General features: G+C 42.7%; 2 protein-coding genes across 18 annotated transcripts in view; one reads left to right on the top strand and one right to left on the bottom strand.

Moving 5' to 3' along the window:
* The window catches only part of LOC144213870 (adhesion G protein-coupled receptor L3-like), a 101,719-nt gene that overhangs the window by 71,784 nt on the left and 5,177 nt on the right, over positions 1-24,758 (bottom strand). For all 17 annotated transcript variants that reach the window (XM_077742563.1, XM_077742561.1, XM_077742564.1 and 14 more), the window contains exons 2-7: positions 18,406-18,502; positions 17,106-17,268; positions 11,894-12,042; positions 10,757-10,965; positions 8,987-9,126; positions 1,988-2,222 (exon numbers count right to left, since the gene is read on the bottom strand). The gene's annotated coding sequence lies outside the window, so the exon portion shown is untranslated. The remainder of the gene's footprint in view (positions 1-1,987; positions 2,223-8,986; positions 9,127-10,756; positions 10,966-11,893; positions 12,043-17,105; positions 17,269-18,405; positions 18,503-24,758) is intronic.
* On the top strand, positions 4,000-22,563 carry mpdz (multiple PDZ domain crumbs cell polarity complex component). Its single transcript, XM_077742560.1, has 42 exons — positions 4,000-4,130; positions 4,900-4,986; positions 5,556-5,722; positions 7,498-7,617; positions 7,681-7,820; positions 8,528-8,678; positions 8,742-8,864; positions 8,936-9,121; positions 9,192-9,321; positions 10,216-10,304; positions 10,795-10,993; positions 11,987-12,064; positions 12,162-12,241; positions 12,304-12,450; positions 12,983-13,156; positions 13,537-13,680; positions 13,741-13,950; positions 14,356-14,490; positions 15,062-15,356; positions 15,419-15,617; positions 16,044-16,085; positions 16,272-16,364; positions 16,428-16,508; positions 17,118-17,295; positions 17,350-17,460; positions 18,100-18,165; positions 18,250-18,321; positions 18,791-18,929; positions 18,995-19,191; positions 19,258-19,349; positions 19,479-19,557; positions 19,756-19,891; positions 19,969-20,114; positions 20,186-20,269; positions 20,331-20,524; positions 20,608-20,622; positions 20,766-20,913; positions 20,978-21,149; positions 21,212-21,369; positions 21,802-21,906; positions 21,963-22,051; positions 22,121-22,563. Exons 2-42 carry the CDS (start codon positions 4,971-4,973, stop codon positions 22,389-22,391), a joined length of 5,451 nt encoding a protein of 1,816 aa, XP_077598686.1. The 5' UTR covers positions 4,000-4,130; positions 4,900-4,970; the 3' UTR covers positions 22,392-22,563.

The following is a 24,758-nucleotide window of genomic DNA, read 5'->3' as shown; positions in this document are numbered from 1 at the left end:
TATATGCAATGAAAAAAATCAATCAATCATATACTAGAGTATATACTAGTTTTTGGAGTATTTTGGAGAAAATTTAAGACTTCTAGTCATGAAAATACGGTATACAACAGTATATGCAATGAAAATATTTAAGTATACAACAGTATTTACTAGTTTTTGTAGTATTATGAAGAAAATTTGACTTATAGTAGTGAAAATACGGTATAGAACAGTATATGCAATGGAAGATTTAAGTATACAACAGTATATACTAGTTTTTGGAGTATTTTGGAGAAAATTTGGCTTATAGTCGTGAAAATACGGTATAAAACAGTATATGCAATGAGAAAAATTCAAGTATACAACAGTATATACTAGTTTTTTGAGTATTTTGGAGAAAATGTAAGACTTTTAAGAGCGCCTTATAGTTATGAAAATTAGATATCTTTCATAGGACGTTATTTGTGTTATTGGAGTTGAGCAGAGGAGGAGCTTGGGGAAAGAGGCGGAGCTAGTAGGTAGCACCAATCAATTTAAGATAGTCGTAGTTCATTTTTAACAAGGTAACCAACTACATTATTCGCAAATGGAACGTTTTAACGTATTTAAATTTAGTAAAATGAGAATGTTGTGGAAAGAGGCGGAAACAAAAGGGGCGGCGGCCTAAAACGAGAAGCAATGGTACGGTAAGCAATATCAAAACAATAAAAACTGACTTTTTGCTGCCAATTAAAAGATAAACATTATTCAAATGATATTTTAATACTACATTTAAGATTATTTTTGTGAATTTCAAGTTGTCGCTGAACCAAACGGGCCAATGGGCTTTTTTTTGGGGATGTTGCCTTCAGGAAAAGAGGCTTACTGCGGTGGTTGCCATGGCAACGCACTTGTTTGCTGGAATTTCAAGCTCCTTGGAACTCTTTTTGGAAGGCCAAATATTCTCAGACATTTCTTTTGTCTTCTTTTTGAACCCAAGGTGAAATACGGATGGATTGGTCGCCAGAATTGAGGCAAGGCAGCCAATTTGTTTGGAATGGGAGGGTCGGTTAATTCAGTCAAAATGAATTGGGGGGAAAAGTTGCAAAATCCGCAAAGGACTCGGATTCGGTTGAAAATTTGAATGAAAATCTGCAAAAAAATGCCACATACTGCTAAAATATCTGATAAATCTATTTTTTTATTGAATATTTGTTTAAAAAATCAATATGTAGATCCAAGTATTGTTTCCTGAACCAATAATTCTGTTTAAAATACAACTAACCAATGACAAACCTTCCAAAAACACAATGCTTTTTTGTATGTCCAATTCTCGATGCTAAAACCAATCCAAAATGGCTTCTTCAACAAAAAATGGCGACCTCCCTTCGGCCCGTGTTTTAGGACATTTACGAGTGTCATTTTTTTATATCAACTCAACATGTCTATACATAGAAAGTATTATTTTCAAAACCAAAATGCCCAATTTTGGTGTCCCAAATCTCTTAAAATTTTACGTTCCTGAACCAAACAGATTTTGGAGTATAATTATTAATCCCAAGAGCAAACTTAGTCAAGTTTTGTTCCATTATATCACTAAAAAAACAAAGCCATTTGACTCCCCTAATAACAACAAAAAAACATCAAATTAAGTGTAGCGTAACTGTTGCTTTTTTGTATCATCCTCATAAAAAAACCCACTAAAAAGCCACTCAAGTATTTGATACAACTGTTAACAAAATGGACCCTGGTGTATCATCTCCAGAAAAAGATGCTCAAACATCTACCTCAGGGGTCCAATCCCTAAATCCCTTCCAATCATCTTAACCTTCACGGTACCACCATGACAAAAGACGACCATTCATTCATCTCCCCATCACAATGACAACAGCAGGTAGGCGTCCACTCCATTTGAACTGGTAGGACTAAAAAGGATTGGACGTCCGTAACTGTCAACACGAACCGACAGACGGTTTCTCACAACCGCGGCGACCGATCGCAGAAGAAGAAAAAAAATCATCGCACTCACCGCGTCCTCGCCAATCTTCCGTTTCTCCCGGTAGTGGGAAATCCGAAAAGGAGGTCGCTCGGTGGTTTATCCCGCTCCGGTAGGGGTCCACTCATCCACGTGCTTTACATCCCAGCTGGAAATTATTCTGGATTGAGTTTTCTTCTTCTATGGTTTATTTATTTTCAGGACGTCTCCATAAACTGCTTGTCTTAAAGGGACGGAATCACATTGCGCGTGCCGGCAATGTTCCAGACTGAAAGAGAGAGAGAGAAAGAGAAGGTGAAGGAGTAGAAGTGGGAGGCGAGGGTTGAGGTGGAGGGGGCGGAGTCTTGGAGGAGGGGGGGGGGGGGGTAAATACATGCATACAGATGGTAGTGGCGGTAGGAGCTCTGTCTGTATACTCGGGCTCCACCTAGCAGTAAAAATATGCGCCACTAGCTATTGTGAAGGCAATTTTGTATTATGGATGCCGTTACTTTGACAAGGCAGAAAAAAACATGGGATTAGGATGTACTTGAATGCCTCATTTTAATCAATAGCTGCCCAATAGGAAGATAGGGAATGTATTTCAAGGGAAAATGGGTTTTTTGTAAGGTTGTTAGAGGTGGGTTGTGGGTATTATTGAGGGTTGTGTGAAGGAAATTTGTTGGTTTGTGGGGAGAGGTGGGCAAAGTGGTGGTAAGGGGATTAGATTTGGTCCGTTGTGTTATTTTTTTGGGGGCTGTGTATTGTGGATTGTTTTGGATGTTTGTTTAAGAAAAGTATAGTATTGATTTATGGTGTGTTGGAATACCCTGCTATGAAATTGTTGGTTGAGGGATTGATTAGGGTAGAGGTGTCAAAGTTGTGGCTCGGGGGCCAGATCTGGTTCGGCAAATCGTTGTGTGGCCTGGGAAAGTCAATTGTGAGTGCTGATTTTCTGTTTTAGGGTGAAATTATTTGATATTACACATATTGTATATGATTTTCCCACTTTTAAATCTTTAATTGTCATTTTTAATCATTTTTTTCTGTTTTTAGTTCAAAAATCTTTTAGTAAAATCTAAAAATATATTTTAAAAAAGCTCAAATAAACATTGTCTTAAATCTATAAAAAATGGAATAATCAGGGCTTTTAATCCAGTTAATTTAATCCATTTATAGCAAAAAAATCTAAATATTATATCTAAAATAGTAGTAAATTTTCTTGAACACATCGCATAACTTAGCTATTAGCAAAACCCCCCAAAAAGTCGCAAACAATTCAAAAAACAAAGCAAAAAAACCTACATTTGTATCCCTTATTTTTTGGCACGCCGTCAACAACTTGCCTCAAAACGACATCTGTCTTTTTTTGGCCCGTATTCCCACGCCATTTCCTCAACGTAAAAACGGCGAGCGGTTAAGTGCACCAAGTCGTATGATGCAATAAAGACTCGCCCCGGAGGTTTGCGAGCTCAATATGTCTCAAGCGATGATTGAATTAAAGTGACGGTGTCGGAAAAAAACGCGGTGGCGTTCATCTGCCTCCTCCCTTTTTGATTCATGGCCAGCGTATCCGTCGATATTCACAAAAGGCTGACATGCAATAAAAGCCCTGCTGCGGCATTAGATCACCATCAGTGACATTAAAAATCTCATTTGTTCTACGGCACCCCCTGTTCTCGCGGCGCCGGGTACACAGGTTCGTGTTTTGGGGATTCGTACAAGCGGTTGTGATGTTCCCATTAAAAGATTCTTAACTAGAGCATCTAAGAGAGAGCCAATAGGATGCAGGGATTTCTACCAGATAGGTGTCCAATCTATTTGAGCATGGAGGACGGCAGCAAAGGTTAAATACATAAAAAACTATAATAAATACAGTTGGAAGTTGATTGGAGTATCGAAAAGGGAGCAAAAAACACAAAGTTTTTAAACTTTTCTTTGATTTGAGGCTAAAATCCGAACTAGTAAGTCCAAGAAAAGTTTGTGTAGAGAGTAAAAGAGGCCACCAGGGGGGGCCTGAACCCCAGAGACTATACTCATCCCCTCCGCCCCCTTTACTAGAGCGTCTCTGAGCGACGGCAAGCGGGATCGGGTTACGCGACGCCCCTTTTGTTGATTCAACCCGGGTCAGTGCGCCGTTAGCCGCCGGACAACAAGGGGATAGCGTTTGGATTTTCCCGGAAAAACGCCGTTTCAAGTAAGTTAATAACTGATTTTTGGTCGGGAAGACATTTTGGAATGTGGGTTTGTTTCTCGGTGAGTCGAGGGTGGTCGGTTTGAGTTTTTTGAGGGTTTTTTATGGATTGAGACGGGTTTTAGTTCATTATTTTACTCAGTTTTATGTCTCAAGCTGCTTTTTTGTGGATTATTGGGTCGATTGAGCCAAGTTGGCCCTGAGTTTTGTCGCTCAGCAGCCTGTTGCTTTGCAAACCTCGGTCGGATGAGACTCTTGGACGGGGGAGGGAGGGTTGGGGGAGGGAGGCGGAGTCCAGAAAAGCGGATTGTCCTCGCTTACTATTCAACATGGAAACCAAGCCAACGCTGCTTGTCGCACGCAGTAGCGCTAAGCCAAAATGTGTATTGTTAGAGCAAAACTAGGTAATAAACAACATAAACAAACTATCAAAACAGGGAGCCAAACTGGAACTACTCAATTTTCTGGAATTATTCACCTCAGAACAATAAATTCTATTAAATTCCTTACAATAACAATGAAATTTACATGGAAATCAGTTCATTTAGATAGAAAAAAAACTCAAGTTTGTTCTTAAAATCATTAAAAAACATCTATAAACAGTTTTCCGATTCGTAGCTATGTGGGAATTCGTCATTTTAAGAGTTGTCAACGTGCTCCATTGTATTAGAAAATGTACGCTTCTTACAATCCATCCCACGGGTGACATGACTCCCCCCGGCCTTTAACCATTTCTTAGCAATTGACGCTAACATTATATTTTCCTTTCCAGGACTCTGCAAGGGTCTGGAGTGCGAAACTCCTCTTAATGGGGAGAAATTACGTCCTACCGGAGCTGTAAAAATGATTGAAACAATGGGTGAGTCGATAACGTTTGGTAATGGAGCGCTAATGCGCCCCGCGGAGTCTTCGCTAGCGCTTTGGCGTCGACTTCTATCAAACGTGAAGTTTAGCGTGAAGGCAAAGCGCCTCTCTGGCCACTCAAGCACAGCCAATTAATGCCTTTCTAATAAGATTACCTGTGTAGCGCCCAGAGAGGGAAAACATGCTGACGCCGGGGTGCCGTCGACGGCTTTTGTTCAAACAACAAATCCTGGCTTTTGAGCCTTCGTACGCCCCATTAGGTGATAGTCACAGTCGGTGAGCACTGGAAATTGCTTCCTTTTTGTCCACATGACAGTGGACCGGCCCGAGTGTGGAAGCTTAGGCGGCCACCTCCGGCAAGTAGGCCTTAAATTGCTTTCATTTCCGCCTGGTATGCTTGGAACATGGAGCCGGCGGGCTTGGAAAACAATGAAAACTTTTGTATTTCCTAAGAAAAAACTGGCTAACGCGAGGGACTGTAGTGGAACCGTATTCTTAATTACACCTGTCTTGTGTTTAACTTTATGTACCCGGGTTTTGATTGATATATGTGTTGTTTCTCAGATACGCAACGTGCCTTGAGGGCGGTGGAACGACTCCAGGCTAAACTGAAGGAGCGAGGGGAGGTGCCTACAGAGGAGAAGCTGAGTTTGCTCAAGTCAGTGCTCCAGAGTCCCCTTTTCCACCAGATTTTGGCCTTGCAGAAGACTGTGCAACAGCTCAAAGACCAGGTGAATGCTTTGGTTGGGATGGGAGACATGGTATGGGTACTTGGAATACTCGGACCGCCGAGTACCATGATGGTGTCATCCATTGTGACCGGGGGTAGGCAAATGGTCAAAGGGAAACAATGGTCAATTCTCTGTTTAATCTAATTCCTAAGTTTCTTTGCAAAGATTTTTAAACAATATCGAACCCAGATCTGGTCCAGCCTGTCAGACCATATCCATTTCTGCTGCCAGGACTTTTGGTCACCGGTCTTTTGGTCCCTTTTGGTCGCCAGTCAAATGTACTTAGTTATTAAAGAGTACTTAGATATTAAACAGGACTTAGATATTAAACAGTACTTGGATATTAAACTCTCTCTTAGATATTAAACAGTACTTACATATGAAACAGTACTTGCATATTAAACAGTACTTGCATATTAAACAGTACTTGCATATTAAACAGTGCTTGCATATTAAACAGTACTTGCATATTAAACAGTACTTGCATATTAAACAGTACTTGCATATTAAACAGTACTTGCATATTAAACAGTGCTTGCATATTAAACAGTACTTAGATATTAAAATCTCTCTCATGAATATAATTTTGAGAGCATACTTCAACAGTCAACTCTCTGTCACCATTTAACCGGCAACCAAAAGACCGGCGACCAATCGTCCGAGCACCATAAATGAATATGGTCTGATTGGGCTTGGCCATATCTGGCCTCGAAGTTGTTTCTAAACCTTTGCAAAGAAACTACAACTCTTCAACATCCAATGGGAATCTGTCATTGAACTTGAACACAACTAAACTGTCCTTAAGGCACCCTACTTCCAAAACACTGTCACCTAAAGGGAGTCCACATTTTCCTAGTAGTACTTGGGAAACCATTTTAGCAACCTCTGGTTGAGGAGTTAAACATCATGGCACGCTTTCCCGTGCGACATCTCCGCTAGAGCTAAACCTTATCACAGTCGGAAAGGAGCTCTTGAGGTGGGGGGGGGGGTTGTTATACCGGCGGAAGCCAGGGGAAAGTATGCGAGCAATGCGAGTGGGAGGCAAGAAGGGGTGTGGGTCGGATAAAATGAGAAAACCTCTGCCATTCCTCTAAAGTAGCACTTGGAAAGCAATATGGCCGGGCCCTCGGTCAGCCCTGTCGCTATGGCAACCACCAAAAAGGGAGGCCGCTGGCTGTATGTGAAGTGGGGCGGAAACAATTTCCTAAATGTGCAAGAACCAGACTGGAACTTTAATCCTCTTAGATAGCCTAGCCAACAAAAGCCCAGGCACTTTAAGCGTACTATGTTCATGTCACCTGGGCCCGGGTTTTTCTTTGAGTACTAGCTTACTAGTCAGTTATGAGTAAGAATATGTGGATTATGTATTTGTGTAGCCTTAATAGTACCACTTGACAGTTTTTAGGATGTCCTGGTTTAAGGACTTTGGTCCTTTGGCTCGTAAACTTGCATTTTTTGATGAGGAAATGATATTTTTTACATCCCGCGCCCTGTTTTTTTACTTCATCTGTCATGGTAGTCATTAAAAAACAGGCACAGATGGCCCGTTGCGATATTAGAATGATTATATTTAGAGCAGTGGTGGAAGAAAGCAGCCACATCTGAAGGATTAGTCTGCTAGCGTTGTAGCTAATCAAAGGGAATGATGAGTTGCACCGATGTCGGGGGTGCCGTTTAACGAGAGGCGGTGGCCACTTTAGCGTCGGAACATTTGGCGAGCTGTGAGTTGGCGGCGTATAAGTTAACCGGGGATTGCGGGTGTTTCTTCTCGGCAGGGGGTCGGAGATCACGGCGCCGTATCGCAACATGACGGTAGCTACGCCGCGCCTTTGGAAGAAAGCGATGGCCAAAGTCCAAGTCATCAGTTGGAGCAGCTTATTCAGACCATGGCACAGGTATAATGTTTTTTTGTCTCCAAGCCAAGAAAAACTTTGTCTGAATCCATCTGTGCCACGCAGGGTCGCTACGTGGCACACGTGGACTTGCAGAAACCGGCCTCGGGGGGTCTGGGATTCAGCGTGGTGGGACTGAAGAGCGAGAACCGGGGAGAACTGGGGATTTTTATCCAGGAGATTCAAGCGGGAAGTGTGGCTGACAGGTATGTTAGGTGCTCGGATGATTGGTCGCTGGTCTTTTGGTCGCCGGTCAATTGGTGACAGAGAGTTTACTGTTGAAGTCAGCTCTCAAAATTATATTCATGAGAGAGTTTAATATCTAAGTAATGCTTAAGATATAAGAGAGAAAGTTTAATATCTAAGTACTGTTTAATATCTAAGTACTGTTTAATATCTTAGTACTGTTTCATATCTTAGTAGACAAATCTAAGTACTGTTTAATATCCAAGTACTGTTTAATATGTAAGTGCTGTTTAATATGTAAGTGCTGTTTAATATGTAAGTGCTGTTTAATATCTAAGTAGTGTTTAATATCTAAGTAGTGTTTAATATCTAAGTACTGTTTAATTTCCAAGTACTGTTTAATATCCAAGTACTGTTTAATATCTAAGTACTGTTTAATATCCAAGTACTGTTTAATTTCCATGTACGGTTTAATATCCAAGTACTGTTTAATATCCAATTACTGTTTAATATCCAAGTACTGTTTAATATCCAAGTACTGTTTAATATCCAAGTACTGTTTAATATCAAAGTACTGTTTAATATCCAAGTACATTTGACCGGCAACTAAAAGACCGGCGACCAAACGTCCGGTCACGGGTATGTTACCATTCAATTGACACAAACACGATGTTTAACTTGAGCTTTAGTGGTTCAAATGCCAATTTTGCAATTGAACCCATCGCAGTGACGGAAAACTGAGGGAGGCTGACCAAATTCTGGCCATTAACGATCAACCCCTGGACCAGACTGTAAGCCACCAGCAGGCCATCAGCCTCCTGCAGGTAGCCTCGGAGAGGGTACGCCTCACCGTGGCTCGGGGACCCATACCACAGCTGGTAAGCACTAAACGTCATCTGACCCCTACAAAAATCCCCCTAAAATCTGTTCTTCTGTTCTAGTGGCAGCACGTGGAGACCATCGAACTGGTCAACGACGGGACCGGACTCGGTTTTGGCATCGTGGGAGGGAAGACAACCGGCGTGATCGTGAAAACTATCCTACCCGGGGGTATCGCCGACCAGGTGATTTGACTTTAAAACTTTTGCTCATCTACGGACTACAGTCGTTCTTAAAAGTGTCACTATTTTTTTAGGACGGGCGCCTGAGAAGTGGGGACCACATTTTAAGAATCGGAGACACTGACCTGTACGGCATGGGTAGCGAACACGTGGCGCAGGTGCTGCGGCAGTGCGGCAATCGGGTGAAGCTGGTCATCACCCGGGGACAAGTAGACGAGAACCCTTCCGTCTCCACGTCGGCGCCGTTTTCGGCGGATAAGGTCACCTGAAATGCATCGTTTGGACTTTAGAGGGTGAAACTAATGCTGAGATGCTCTAATCAATTCACAGAGTGATGAGAAAGAGACAGAAGAAGACGGAGACGAAGACGATGGCGGCGGTGCATTTGATGTCAGCCTCATAAAGAACACCCAGGGATTGGGGATCACCATTGCCGGCTACGTTGGGGATAACAATTCAGGTCTGAATTCTTGACAACCACAAAAAACTGTTGCTTTAAACCAAGAAGCTGACCCTATAGCTAAAATTATATTCATGAGAGAGACCTTAATATCTAAGTACTGTTTAATATCTAAGAACTGTTTATACCAGCTCTCAAAATTATATTCATGAAAAACAGTTTAATGTCTAAATATCTACTGTTTTCAACAGTACTTAGATATTGAACAGTACTAAGATATTAAACAGTAATTAGATATTAAACAGTACACAGATATTAAACTGTACTCAGATATTAGACAGTACTTGGATATTAGACAGTACTTGGATATTAGACAGTACTTGGATATTAGACAGTACTTGGATATTAGACAGTACTTGGATATTAGACAGTACTTTGATATTAAACAGTACTTTGATATTAAACAGTACACAGATATTAAACTGTACACAGATATTAAACTGAACTCAGATATTAAACAGTACTTGGATATTAGACAGTACTTAGATATTAGACAGAACTTAGATATTAGACAGTACTTGGATATTAGACAGTACTTGGATATTAGAGAGTACTTGGATATTAGACAGTACTTAGATATTACACACTACTTAGATATTAAACACTACTTAGATATTCAACAGCACTTACATATTAAACAGCACTTGAATATTAAACACTACTTGGATATTAAACAGTATACTTGGATACTAAACACTACTTAGATATTAAACAGTATACTTGGATATTAAACACTACTTAGATATTAAACAGTACTTAGATATTAAACAGTACTTAGATATGAAACAGTACTTAGATATTAAACTCTCTGTCACCATTTGACCGGCGACCAAACGTCCAAGCCCCCAACGTATATCCATCCACCCTAAACGACTATCTTTTCCTATCCCACAGAACCCTCTGGTATTTTTGTCAAGAGCATCACGAAAGATAGCGCCGTAGATCAAGACGGTCGCATTCACGTGGGAGACCAGATTGTGGCGGTAAGTACACCAAAATCAAAATCACCTGGTAAATAAATCACTTTTTGTAGGTATTTTAAACCATTAAAAAAAAGCCCAAGCTCGGAGGTGCCCCCTTTTGTCAGCCCTAATTAATATTATTATTACCATTATAAGTTATGCGGGAAATGTTTTATGTGAGCTCTCAACGCTTCACAATTAATCCATTCAGGGTGGATTTGCATAATTTTGAGTAATTAACCATTAATGGCACATTTTTCTTGTGAATATAAAAGATTAAACACAATGAGCCATGTCCGTCTTAATGACTATACTCCGCATTCAAATTCAGCCCCAACTGGAAATAACATAGTGTGTACGTGGGTGTGTTTGTGTGTGGGTTTTTTTCTAGCCACTTATTTAAAAGGAGCATGTTTTGACATTTCCTGGCAGTTCCCGTTTTTTGGGAGCTCAAAAATAGCAAAAACACTCACCATGTTTATCCACTGGGTTCTTGTGGCGCCCCCTGTAGGTAGACGGAGTTAATATTCAGGGGTACAGCAACCAGCAGGCCGTGGAAGTACTCCGACACACGGGTCGGGCAGTCCACCTGAAGCTGATCCGGAGAGGGTTCCGACCCGATGAGATAACCCCAGTTATGGGAATCGTACCGCCGTCTGCTGCCGTTGTGGCCGAACTGGATCTAGTGGGACCGGAAAAAACAGATTTAGGTAAACCTGTTGTCAACAAGACTCATTCCAATTCTGGTATTTTGATCATTATTTGTTTAATAAGTCTTCAATCATAGTACTATGACTCGTAAGTCTAATTTGTTCAATTACCCAGATGATAATTCATATTAGGTCAATATTTTCCTATTGAAATTTGGTTCTAGATTGCCTACTTTCATCATTAGCAATAGAAAATGGACATTTTTCCAAAAAATGGTGAAAACTCAAATTGAACCAAACTATATGGTCGTTGGTTTCAGAAAAGTCATCATTTACTGTCAAGAATGTAAAAACCGTGTTCCTGCTTCAATTTCTTGACATTTTTAATTCAAATTTGTTAAACAGTGCAAAAAACATGGGAACCAAAGCTAGCCTAACATATGCTAAAGCAGGGGTAGGGAACCTATGGCTCAGGAGCCATATATGGCTCTTTCCATGGGTGCATATGGCTCTCCACTAACCTGAGAGATAAAATATGCACCAATATTAGCAAAACTGGCTTTTGACCTACCTCTAGCACCCCTTTAATCCAAATTTAGTTTTTCATTACTCTCCCACATGCATAATCTCATTGATATTGATTGATTAGCAACAGCATAACTTCATTGTCAGAATTCAGACACTTTTTGTACTTTAAAAGTGGTGAAATGACAAAAAATAACAGAAATAACATTATAAAATATGATTTGTTTATGTCTCTCTCTAACAAAAAGCTTCCCGACCCCTGACATATGGCATATTAACACTAAAAACAAAGGAAATACATCTTTCCTTTCGTTATATTAACTTCACAACCATAAATTGACATTGCCCCGCACTATTCAATCCCGCCATTGGCGGTGAATGACTCCCGAGGTCGGGACGTACTTAGTTAGGTAAGCCAGGCTTATTATTACATACCACGCTTGCATTAAGCCGTTACTTTCAAGTGGCGAGTCGTTCCATGGCTTCCCGCAGGCCATACAATGGATTGATGGCTCTTTGTGCACTCAGATGAAAAGCCGTTCCAGACAATGACTGACGAAGCCGCCGTGGAACCAGTTGCAGACCTGTTGACACAAGATGAATGCGGTGAGAGGCTAGAACAGCAACATTGTTAAAAACAACTGAAAGCGGACTACTATAGGAACCCAGAAGGTTGTTTTTTTAAAAAGTTGACTTCCTACAGAGGCATTGCCGACACCCTTTGAGGAAGAAGAGCTTGTGAAAAAGTGGCAAGAGGTCCTGGGAGGGAATAACGAAGTCGTGGTAAGGGTCTAGAGGATATCAGATTTTCCTGGAGGGGTGAGATAACACCCCGACTTGGATAGGTGGCCCAAGTGGAGAAATTCAGTGAAAGCAGTGGACTGGGAATCAGTCTGGAAGCTGACACTGGGCACCACTACATCCGCTCGGTGCTGCCCGAGGGACCCGAGGGACGTTGTGCCAAAATATTCAGTGGGGACGAGCTGGTTGAGGTGGGTAGACATTGGCGTGACACCCCATAATTGGTGCTCGGACGTTTGGTGGACGGTCAAATGGGGACAGAGAGTTTACTGTTGAAACCAGCTCTGAAAATTATATTTGTGAGAGAGAGTTTCATATCCAAGTACTGTTTAATATTCAGTAGTGTTTAATATCTAAGTAGTGTTTAATATCTGAGTAGTGTTTAATATCTAAGTAGTGTTTAATATCCAAGTACTGTTTAATATCCAAGCACTGTTTAATATCCAAGCACTGTTTAATATCCAAGTACTGTTTAATATCCAAGTACTGTTTAATATCCAAGCACTGTTTAATATCCAAGTACTGTTTAATATCCAAGTACTGTTTAATATCCAAGTACTGTTTAATATCCAAGTACTGTTTACTATCTAAGTACATTTGACCGGCGACCAAATGAGACCAAAAGACCAGGGACCAAAAGACCAGGGACTAAAAGACCGGCGACCAAACATCCAGTCACACCCACCACCCATTCCCGGTTTTTTACCCATCTTTCCATCTCAGGTCAACGGCATCCCCCTGATCGGCGAGAGCCACAAAGAAGTAGTCCGAATCTTAAAAGAGCTCCCCATTGACGTATCTATGACATGCGTAAGGCCCGCCCCCGACCAGCAGGCGGACGATGATGACCAAGCAAATAAACAAGAAGAACCTCCATCAAGCGTATCGCAGTTCAAGGTACACAAAAAAATCAGCCACCTGTTTCAAATCTATGTGTCTTGCTCAATTGAAATGCAAATTCCAATTCAGCAGGACAAGATTTATAGACTCCAGAAGTCAAATAACGGTATATGATAGTACGTATACTCAAGCTCCGTTCTAGAGAGAATGTCCTTGAGGCTAGAGCCTCTCCACGTGTGATTAGGTTAGCTTGAGCTGTCAGACGCTCCACTGACTCTCTACATTGTCGAGGGTGATGGATTACGGTTTCACGAGAAGCCAACTTCGACTCCAGTTACGCACCTAAGCGGCAGTCACCAACAGGCTGGAAATAGGACACCTCAAAGACACTTGTATACGTATCAAAACCAGAGACATAACTATATTTGCACTTTTAGGAAATGGAAATGGGTGTCACGGAACTGGCGGATGTCACCCGGGAGGCGGCGGCATCACCCTTAGCCATGTGGGAGATGGAAGTCCAGAATATTGAGCTGGAAAAGGGTGCCGGAGGACTTGGATTCAGTATTTTGGACTATCAGGTCAGGGTAGACTACTCAAGAGTGTGTTTTCGATGTACTAACGGTCAGTGGTTCTTTCAGGATCCTTTAGATCCCGCTAAGACGGTCATCGTGATTCGTTCCCTGGTTCCCGAGGGCGTGGCCGAGCGGGATGGACGACTGTTGCCGGGGGACCGGTTGATGTTCGTCAATGACAAAGATCTGGAGCGTGCTAGCCTGGAAGATGCTGTCCAAGCTCTTAAAGGAGCCCAACTGGGGATGGTGCAGATAGGCGTGGCTAAACCTCTTCCAGTAAGTCTTGGGGATGTCTCAAAAGGATTGGACGCCAAAAAGTAGTCTTTACCTTATCTCCTAAAGAGAATTCATACACTAGAACAAATGGAGTATCAGTGGATATATTTGAAGTAGTAGTACAAGGTCACAAAAAACCTCAGAGCAGTATTTTTTTACTACGCTTGTATCGCTTTTGGATTACAAGCAGCCAGGTCAGACGGATTAGCGTCTCACTTGGACGTGGTCACCCCTCGAAATTGAGCCAGACAATCGTAATCCTCCGACAGAATGACTTTGCTTTTCCCGAGGGGATAAGTGGCGACCACTCCGACTCGCCGTGGCCTTGCGTCTGTTTGATGTCAGCTGTACTAGCTAACTCTGAGAAGAAGAGATTTTCCGCTAAGGTCCTTTAATGTCTTCCAGGTGGACACAAACGATGCAGAAGACAAGATACTAGAGCGGTCTTATTACAATGAAGAGGACATGTTTCAGGCTTCGATGATTGCGCTTGATGGAAGTGGATCAGACCTGGATTTCCTCTATGCATCCACACCTGAGGTGAGCGCCTAAAAAACACCCTTGTACTAAACTATAGGTAGGGAATCTATGGCTCAGGAGCCACATGTGGCTCTTTGGATGAGTGCATCTGGCTTTTTGCTAACCTGTGAGCTAAAATATGGAAATGGCTAATGACAGAACTGAAATACTACATCTAGAACTGCTTTAATCTTCATTTTTTTGCAGTATATCAGGGGGTAAGGAACCTATGGCTCGGGAGCCACATGTGGCTTTTTTGATGAGTGTATTTGGCTCTTTGCTAACCTGTGAGCTAAAATATGGAAATGGCTAATGACAGAACTGAGATACTACATCTAGAACTGCTTTAATCGTCATTTTTTTGCAGTGGACTATTCTGGAATGCATCCTTTCATTGATTAGCAACAGCATAAGAATAATTAAGAGAAATAGTCAGTTTTTTCCACTTTAAAAGTAGTGAAATTACAAAAACATGTATGTATTTTGACTTTTGAATTCGTAGTATGGCTCACAAGGAATAACATTAGAAAATATGAATTATTTGTGGCTCTCTTGGTCAAAAAGTGCACTAAACCAACCCATCTTTACACAGACCCCAAGTAACATCAACTACCAAACTGCGACCTCTCATTTTGGCGCTTCCGATGAGGACCTAGCCTCCTCCCTCGGAACTACAGAACACAACCAATCCTACAGCCTCTTTACTGACCTGGCACTCCCACCTGAAATCCTCCCTGAGCTACCAGAACCAATCCCGTCTTACGCCAAAGAACCCTGCGGTGCCTCCACGGATCCACCAATCGAGGATGAGGACGGCGCAGATCTGGCGATTTCTAGCGGCGACTTTGAACGGACCATAACAGTGGTCAAGGGCAACTGCAGTCTAGGTTGGACTTTGAATAACTGAAAGAATTGGAACAGAGTTGTGATTCAGGACTCAATCCCACAGGTATGACGGTGTGTGCCATGAAAGACGGACTGGGAATGCTTATCCGAAGTATCATCCATGGCGGATCTGTCAGTCGTGATGGGCGCCTGGGAGTGGGCGACCTCATCCTGGCCATTAACGGGGAACCCGCTGCTAAACTGAGTAACGCCCAGGCTCGCGCCATGTTGCGCAGGCATGCTCTCGCCGGATTGGACGTCGGGTAAGAGCCATTTGTAAACCGGGATAAGCAACTACATCACAGTACTAAAGGCATGTTATCTAAGGGTGAAAACTGCTCGATTCCTAGTGGCAGAAATATCCAAAACTTACCAGAAAAGCTATACTTTTTGGAGTTCTAATTCAAAGTATGTCTCAATGACAAATAATCTTTGACTCAGAAAATGAAAACTTCCTCCAATCGCCCCAAAATCAACCGGAAACTGGATTGGATAACTTAATTGGACAGTAGCAAGAGGGTGAGAATACAGACACAGTAAAAAACATTATATATATATAAATAGATGGGTAATAAGTAAGTTAAAAAATAAAAACATGAATAAATATATAATGTTAATGCATGCTTGGCCAAAGAAGATAAAGGCACGGGTTATTTTCGGTGCATAAACGCCAACTGTTCACCTTCTAGATCTGCTTGCTCAGCCCAGGATGATCTTTGCCCATTTTATGTGTGAGTACGACTAACCGCCCGCTATTTATTGTCCTGGCCGTCCATCTTTTCCTCCCTTCATCCGTCACCTGCATGCCGTCATCACTAACCAATTCTAACATCTTCAAATTTTCCACCAAATAGCCACACTTTAAAAACGCCAGCTTTTTATAACAAAACAGTCTTTCAACTTTCCCTTTTGTCCAGCATGACCTACGTCCCTGCCGAATATCTGGAGGAGTACAAGAGCAGCCTGGAGCAGATTGACAAAGACCAGGTTTCTGCCAAGTCCAGTCCAAAGTGAGTACTCGACTCGTTAAGGAGAAGGAAAAGGTTACAAGGTTATTTATCCTTGTTTTTCAGGTATGTTCCCAACCTTCCAGAGCGGGAAGATGGCGAGGGAGAGGAAAGTGTGTCTTATAGCAACTGGAACCAACCAAGACTGTGAGTAGTACACGCTGTACAGGGTAATATCTAAGTAGCGTTTCATATCTAAGTAGCGTTTAATATCCAAGTAGTGTTTAATATCTAAGTAGTGTTTAATATCCAAGTAGCGTTTAAAATCCAAGTAGTGTTTAATATCCAAGTAGTGTTTAAAATCCAAGTAGTGTTTAATATCCAAGTACTGTTTAATATCTAAGTAGTGTTTAATATATAAGTACTGTTTAATATCTAAGTATACTGTTTAATATCTAAGTAGTGTTTAATATCTAAGTAGCGTTTCATATCTAAGTAGTGTTTAATATCTAAGTAGTGTTGCATATCTAAGTAGTGTTGCATATTTAAGTACTGTTTAATATCTAAGTAGTGTTTAATATCTAAGAAGTGTTTAATATCTAAGTAGTGTTGCATATCTAAGTAGTGTTGCATATCCAAGTAGTGTTTACTATCCAAGTAGTGTTGCATATCTAAGTACTGTTTAATATCTAAGTACTGTTTAATATCTAAGTACTGTTTAATATCTAAGTACATTTGACCGGCGACCAAAAGATTGGCCACACCAGTCAACACGAGGCAATTTGAGAAGTAAAGTTTTGTTACCTCGAATTGTAGAGTGGAGCTCTTCAGACAGCCCGGCAAGTCCCTGGGCATCAGCATCGTCGGAGGGCGTGGGATGGGCAGCCGGTTAAGTAACGGCGAGGTGATGCGGGGCATTTTCATCAAACACATCCTGGACGACAGCCCCGCCGGACAAAACGGCACCCTAAAGACCGGGGACAGGATTGTGGAGGTAAGAAACCGGCAAATATGACGACTCAGATAGCACAAAGTACATCTCGAACAGGTGGACGGCGTGGATCTACGAGACGCCAGTCACGAGGAAGCCGTGGAGGCCATACGCAGGGCAGGAAATCCTGTTACCTTCCTGGTGCAGAGTATCAGCCAAAAAAGTGGGGTAAGCCAAAAAAATGCACCAAAAATGGCCTCATTTACACATTAGGCGTAAAGACGAGTTGGAAAAGGGGCGTTCTGTTCTTGCAAAAGCGAGGAGAGTGGCGCCAAGCGATAAGACGAGGGTGATTGATCGCTATTGCAACAAAAACCAGACAGACAATGGAAGCGAGACGGATTACCTGCCACGGGCAAACCAAGCGTGGCCAGTGAGAATCTCGTCTTTCCGATTGGGATACGTTTGAAGTAGAACCCGGCCCACTTCATTAACACCCTTTGCCATGTTTTCAATTAATTATCGCACATTTGGTTATTTCGATAGCGTACTTTTGTCTCCCATTGTCAAGGGTAGACGTCCAAATCTGTTTTAACTGGGCGGTATATCACCCTTAATGGCGGCCATTGAAGTAGAATGTAGTATTATTTCATAGGGATGACATAAATGGCAATTAAAGTGACTATTTTTTAATTTATTGGGAGTAATCACGATTAAAATAAGTAATTATTGTGTAGGCTTGATTTGGAGCTTTTGCTTTCCCCCAAAAATGGCTGAAACGTTGATAATATAGCCGCCATTTTGAAGTAAAACATGTATTTTTGGGTCATTTTTAGCTACTAATTTGATTCTTTTTGCGGAATCCAGGCCTCGGCTAGCGTAGACTCTACCGAGGAGATTGTGGCGGCTCTACCGACGGAAAAGGAGGACAAAGTGAGTCCCTGGCGTTGTCTTTTTGGCGGTGTGGGTCAAAGCGTGTAGTATCTAAAGTTGTCACCCTTTATGTCTTCTCTGTAGGAGGGTGACAGTCACAGTAGACTTGTCCTCCGCCTGTCCCCAACTAACCCTTTCACTCCTACCCCGTTTAAGGTTTGTGGGTCTAACATTTAACATGTCGGATTTTAACGATAGTTTCACAACTTGGAAGGACTAACTGAGAAAAATAAAACATACCGTAGTAGTTAGGCAGTAGTTGGATGTTTGTCTGCGTCCAATCAGCATATCTTTAGTTGGTCTTTGTTTGTTTTATGGAGTTCTTGTTCTTCAAGACCTGTAGATTAGATTAGTAACAAAAACGGGTTAGGTTCTGGTTTTAGAACTGATTTATAATGAAGTAACTGTACTTGGAAACAATGAAATACTCGGGAATATTCAGTACTTTTTGCAAAATCTCATTAGAAAAACTTAATGCTAAATTGATGGACAATCATAATCGTTTATAACTCAAATTAACCTGCAGAAATCAGTGATTTTTGGCGCTTACCTGGCAACCATTGAAGCTAATATCCGTAAAAAAAAAATAATAGTCTGTCGTTCTGTTCCCTAAAAAACCCAAAAGAAATCAGAAACTGCTAAAGTGACCCCTACCGGCGGCGTCCTGGCCCTACCGGTGGTGACCCACATGGGAGAGACTGACACCGACACCCTGGCCCAACTCGAGGGGGGTGACGTGGCTGAGGAGTACCGACAGAGCTGGGGTGAGTTTAATACTTGTTAGTTGAATTAATTTGTGCTACTGCGTCTACATTTCACTGTGTTTCAGAGGACATTGTCCAGCGCTATGGTAGCCTCCCAGGCATCCTCCATGCTGTTGAGTTAGAAAAGGGCAAAACGGGTTTGGGACTAAGCCTGGCTGGGAACCGGGATCGCTCTAGGATGAGTGTTTTTGTGGTGGGAATCGACCCCGCGGGGGCTGCCGGGATTGACAGCCGCATGCTTGTTGGGGACGAGCTCCTCCAAGTAAGAAAATCGGAATCTTAGCGCTATCTGGGAAGATGTTTATGACTTAAATCTGTTTTTTTCTAGATTAACGGGCAAGTTCTTTATGGTCGTAGTCATCAGAATGCTTCATCCATCATCAAAAGTTCTCCTTCTAAAGTCCAAATTGTCTTCATCAGGTAGAAAGTCATTCTTTGGGCTATTGTAATGCTAGAGAAAATCCACTAGGGAGCACCAGAGTTAAGCTTAAAGTCAGTTTAGTGGAGAGGCTTCAACTTTCAAGATGATTTATGGCTTTTCTGGAACAGGAACACAGAAGCACTTGAGCAGATGGCAGTGGGACCAGTACAAGAAATGGAGGGTGACGGAGCCATGCACCATGTTGAGGTAACAACTGTTGTCCATGGACTTTGCATTTGGCCTGGAAATTCAGTCCCTAGAGTTGTTGTCCTTTGAGAGACACCCAAAGTAGTCCTCTAAGCGTAAAATGACCGCAAAGAGGGAACCCCCTGTCCACACATGGCACTTTTACAAGTCATTTAGCCACAATAAACCCTCTCGCTAGCATTCCATTGATGTCATCAGGGAGACGTTGGCGGAGAGGTCACGGAAGAGACGCTAAGCACCCCCGAAGACTGCACTGCAGCTGTCAACGGGGACGCCGAAGTCCCCAACCTGCCACAAGGCGTTCTTAGCGCCAGTCGATCCGAAACGGCTTCCAGTGAGTCGCCATTTACGACTCCTTGTCCATGTCTTAAAACCACAACCTAGACGCTTTGGAGTGTGTTTTATTTCCAGGTCTAAGTCGCTCGCCGAGTCCGTCCACGCTAGCCTGCGACCCAACCACGTGTCCTGTAATCCCAGGCTGTGAGACCACCATTGACATTTCTAAAGGACGCACGGGTCTGGGGCTTAGCATCGTCGGGGGCTGTGACACGTTGCTGGTAAGGAGACTTTTTAGGGTTAGGTTTGGGAACTATTTGAGTCTAGACTTCAGAATTTTTACTGGTTACAGGGTGGTATCATCATCCATGAAGTTTATGAAGAAGGTGCCGCCTCTAAGGATGGCAGGCTTTGGGCTGGAGACCAGATTTTAGAGGTAGGCTGTCATTTAACTTGGGTAAGACCAGGCGGTAGCTGAAAGAATTGATGCATTGCAGGTTAATGGCGCCGACTTGCGAGCGGCGAGCCATGACGAGGCCATCAATGTTCTGCGCCAGACTCCGCAACGAGTCCGGTTGACAGTCTACAGGGACGAAGCCCAGTACAAAGAAGAGGACCTGTGGGACTCCTTTGTGGTTGAGCTGCAGAAAAGGCCTGGGCAGGGTCTGGGATTAAGCATCGTAGGGAGAAGGTTAGTCACTCAATCCCAAAATCTGGAATCTGTAAGGATCCACATGATGCTAAATGAGGACTTGTTTTTGTTATGCGCTTCAGATCGAGGGATCAAAGGTATTGTAGCACCGCTATATAGATCCTACCTTTAGACTATATCAGGGGTAGGGAACTTGTGGCTCGGGAGCCATATGTGGCTCTTTTGATGGGTGTATTTAGCTTTGTTAGGGAAAAAAATCCCTAACTTGTCTATTTCCTAGGAATGACACTGGAGTATTCGTATCCGACATCATTAAAGGAGGCTTGGCGGATGCAGATGGCCGCCTGATGCAAGGTGACCAGATCTTGACAGTCAATGGGGAAGATGTCCGCTGTGCCACGCAGGAGTCGGTCGCCATTTTGCTTAAGGTAGCATCAATATTCAAAGTTTCTGCCATCAGGGTACAAAAATAAAATGTTATTCTGCTTCTAGTGCTGTGTAGGCTCGTTAAAGATGGACGTGGGGAGGTTTAAAGCCGGACCCTTCCACTCGCTACGAAGACTGTCTCAATCCAGTCAATCGGACAGAGAATTTTGTCCAACGAGTGACTTGCGGGGGTCCAGGGCGACCTTGGAAAGTCTTTCTACCGACGAGAGTCCACTAGGTAAGAAGTCGAGGACAGCCAGACTCCAGGAAGGACTTATTCAAGAGTTTATTTCGTTCTAGATGTCCAAGACGTGAGGACAGTGGAGTTCACTAAAGACCCTGGAGACTCCCTGGGCGTTAGCATTGCAGGCGGCTTAGGAAGCCCCTTAGGGGACATCCCTATCTTTATCGCCATGATGAACCCAGTCGGCCTGGCGGCGCAGACCCGGAAACTGATGGTAGGACATTTTGTAAATCTTGGATTCAACAATGGCTGCCTCAACCTGCCACAGACGTCCAATCCACTTGGAGTGGACGTCTATGTCAATCATTAGCATTGAAATATAGTCTTTTCAGCATCAACACCCAAATCAAATATTTCTACTGCGTCACACAATCGTAGGCGTCTTGATTTGGTGTCCAAATATGCATACCAGCCATTCCGGAATGAAGGGGGTGCTGGGGAAAGGCCACGTTGACAATCACTGCCCTGTTGGAGCCTCATAAACCTCCCACTCTTCAATTCAAACCATTCAAATCAACTGACAATTTGTCAAAGCACTTTGTCTCAGGCCATAACTCGTCTTTTTGTCAAGTGACCACAAAACACTTAAAAAAATGCACACTGGTGGTCCTAACACCACAAAATTCTGTCTACTTTGGTCCTCCAGGTAGGGGACCGGATTATAAGTATATGCGGAGCTTGCACAGAAGGCATGAGCCACTCCCAAGCTGTCTCTCTTCTCAAGAATGCCACGGGGACAATACAGCTTCAGGTAAGAAGGGAAATTGACCCTTTGGGGACAAAATATTTAGCCAATAACCGATTTAGGTGGTCGCCGGTGGTGATAACACCGTGACTGAGGCGGTACAGGAGCAGGCGATCCCGCCAACTGGTTGCATCTTCCAGGACGACCTCAGGTAGGACAGACTCGAACCCTGGCGTCCATGTAAGCCTCACCCACATTGAGTGTCTTCCTCCTATGTTAGCCCCCCTCAGTACAAGAGCATAACATTGGAACGAGGACCAGATGGACTTGGATTCAGCATCGTAGGGGGTTACGGTAGCCCCCACGGAGACCTCCCTATCTACGTCAAGACGGTTTTCGGTAAAGGTGCGGCGGCAGAGGACGGCCGCCTAAAGCGTGGGGACCAGATCGTGGCAGTCAATGGACAGCCCCTAGAGGGCGTTACCCATGAGGAAGCCGTGGGAATCCTGAAGAGGACCAAAGGAAGCGTTTCCCTCACTGTGCTTTCCTAGCCAAAAGGCGCTAATAGCTAACGTTGCTATTCCGGCGTCAATTTGGAGCACATGTGTGATTAAATATGAATATCATGCTGCTAAAGGTTTCCTTAAGGATTTGTTCAGTATTAAACTTGGTGGAGTTGTTCAATGTTGGATTAATAAAGCCATGTTGGGTTCAAGGACGGTCTTGTAGATGTCCCAGTTTCGTCCTTGTTGCGGGTTTGTGACATAAAGAACTTTACGTCTTCCCCTTTGGCATTCTTCCAATGACATCATCGAGCTTTTGGCGTGTAGTCATCTGGCGTGAGGTGACGTGGTTTGTCTTTGCCTAAGGCGGCGGCGGAGCTTGAGTTCGACCTTGAAAGGAACGTCGATTGGGAGCTGGTTCTGTGGACAAAGGTCCTATTGATGAAACTGGACGGAAACGTGTCCATTATCGACTGTTGTCATGTGACAGGCGGCTGCAAATATTGCCTGATTTTATTGGGTTTAAAGTTAGAGGTTTCTAACTAGGTTATTTAACAGTTTGGACAAAAGACAACCAATGACAAAACTTTAGAAGGTATTGGAATTTCTCACTACTTTTGAGAGAGACTGAAGGCAGAAAGGGGGCGTGGCTTCATAGTTAAAAAAAGGATAGAGAGTTGAGCGGACTTGCGCCAACTTGTATGCGGTTGCCGTTTTAGTCCCAACAAAGACATTGAAATACCATTGTTAGTCATAGTAAAGGATAGTCATGCTCCAAAGGCAATCACGTGATAGGAAATCAGGGCCAATCAGATCATTGTTAGAGGATCAGATAAAAAAAGGAAAAAAATGATTAGCTACTATTGACAGTGAGATACTCCCAATCTATTTTGATTAGGGGTTACCAGTAAAACATTATTGGATATTCCTCACAGTTAAATGTAGTAAACACAGTTCCTGAGTTAAAAAACAACAACAAAAAGAGAATAATCTGTAAAACAAGTATTAAAAAGCATAGAAAACCAGTTGAAAGATTGTAGTTGTGTCGTAATTAGCCCAAGCTACTTTGCGTTCATTTCTAAAAACCAGTCTGGTTGATGCATTAGTCAAATGCCATTTATTTTGTTCAACATATGCCAGTAATTGGGCCCCCCGACCCCCTACAACATTCCCTACGGGGGTCGCCACCTGTTTCGGCACCCCAGGATTTGGCCGAGACAGGCAATTCAGAAGAGTGGGGGCCGGCAGAGACTATAAACTAGCGGGGGGACTGTCTAGCTAGGGGGGGGGGTGTATACAGTACTGTATGTATTCTTTCCATTTTATTAAATGTTTTTTTCCAGTACAAAGCAATGCTGGTTACTTATACAAGCCTTAAACATACAAATGCACTTATATAAACCTACAATATACTTATATAGGCCTTAACATAAATTATAATACAAAATATAGCACTAAACGATTTCAATTTATGAACAACTCCGACTTATGAACAATTTTGACTTATGAACAACTCCAACTTATGAACAACTCCAACTTATGAACACCTTCAACTTATGAACCACTTCAACTTATGAACCACTTCAATTTATGAACAACTTCAATTTATGATCAATTTCAACTTATGACCAATTTCAACTTATGAACAATTTCAACTTATGAACAATTTTAACTTATGACCAATTTCAACTTATGACCAATTTCAACTTATGACCAATTTCAACTTATGAACAATTTCAATTTATGACCAACTTTAACTTATGACCAACCTCAACTTATGAACAATCACAACTTATGAACAATCACAACTTATGAACAATCACAACTTATGAACAATCACAACTTATGAACACTTTCAACTTATGAACAAGCACTCTAAACCTAACTCGTCCATAAGTAGGGGAGCGTCTGCATTTTATTTTTTTGCAGTCATGCACAAGCTAGTAAAACCCTGGCAAAGCCGCAATCGATAGCGCGGTGCAGCAGTGTGACATCAGTGTTAGCAATTATGGCTCGCACAGACTGATAGCTGACCTCGCATTGTTCCGGCCGTCGGCAGCCGGCGGCCTGCTTGTTAATGATTGCCTAAAATCGCTGGCGCGCGACTCCCGTAGAGCTTTTCCAGCCCGTTTGGACGGACGGATGGCGGGACAAATTGCTGCCCGTGCTTGCTGATTTATGGAGGGAAGAGCAAGGTTGCACTATCTGGCCTTTTGCTAAAAAATCACCCACAGGATTGGACGCTACCGTGATAAACGGTTCAATTGCCGTTTTGTGACCGGAGGCTTGCCAGCAGGGGATTCAGAAACGACTGTAACTTGGACATAAATGGACACAAATTAGCCAATCATATTGTTGCAATAGTGACCGGGTTTAAAAGACGGCAGCTTTGCACATCCGAGTTTCCACATAAAG

Source organism: Stigmatopora nigra, chromosome 20 (genome assembly GCF_051989575.1).
Source record: "Stigmatopora nigra isolate UIUO_SnigA chromosome 20, RoL_Snig_1.1, whole genome shotgun sequence".
Taxonomy (NCBI): Eukaryota; Metazoa; Chordata; class Actinopteri; order Syngnathiformes; family Syngnathidae; genus Stigmatopora; species Stigmatopora nigra.
Note: the sequence above shows the minus strand (reverse complement) of the source record. Positions and strands in the feature narration are given on the sequence as shown.

What these genes read in the sequence shown, in the direction of transcription:
- mpdz (XM_077742560.1), top strand. An exon ending in TTATTCAGACCATGGCACAG is followed by an intron (nt 7,618 to 7,680) that starts GTATAATGTTTT and finishes TGTGCCACGCAG; the next exon opens with GGTCGCTACGTGGCACACGT. An exon ending in GTTGACACAAGATGAATGCG is followed by an intron (nt 12,065 to 12,161) that starts GTGAGAGGCTAG and finishes GACTTCCTACAG; the next exon opens with AGGCATTGCCGACACCCTTT.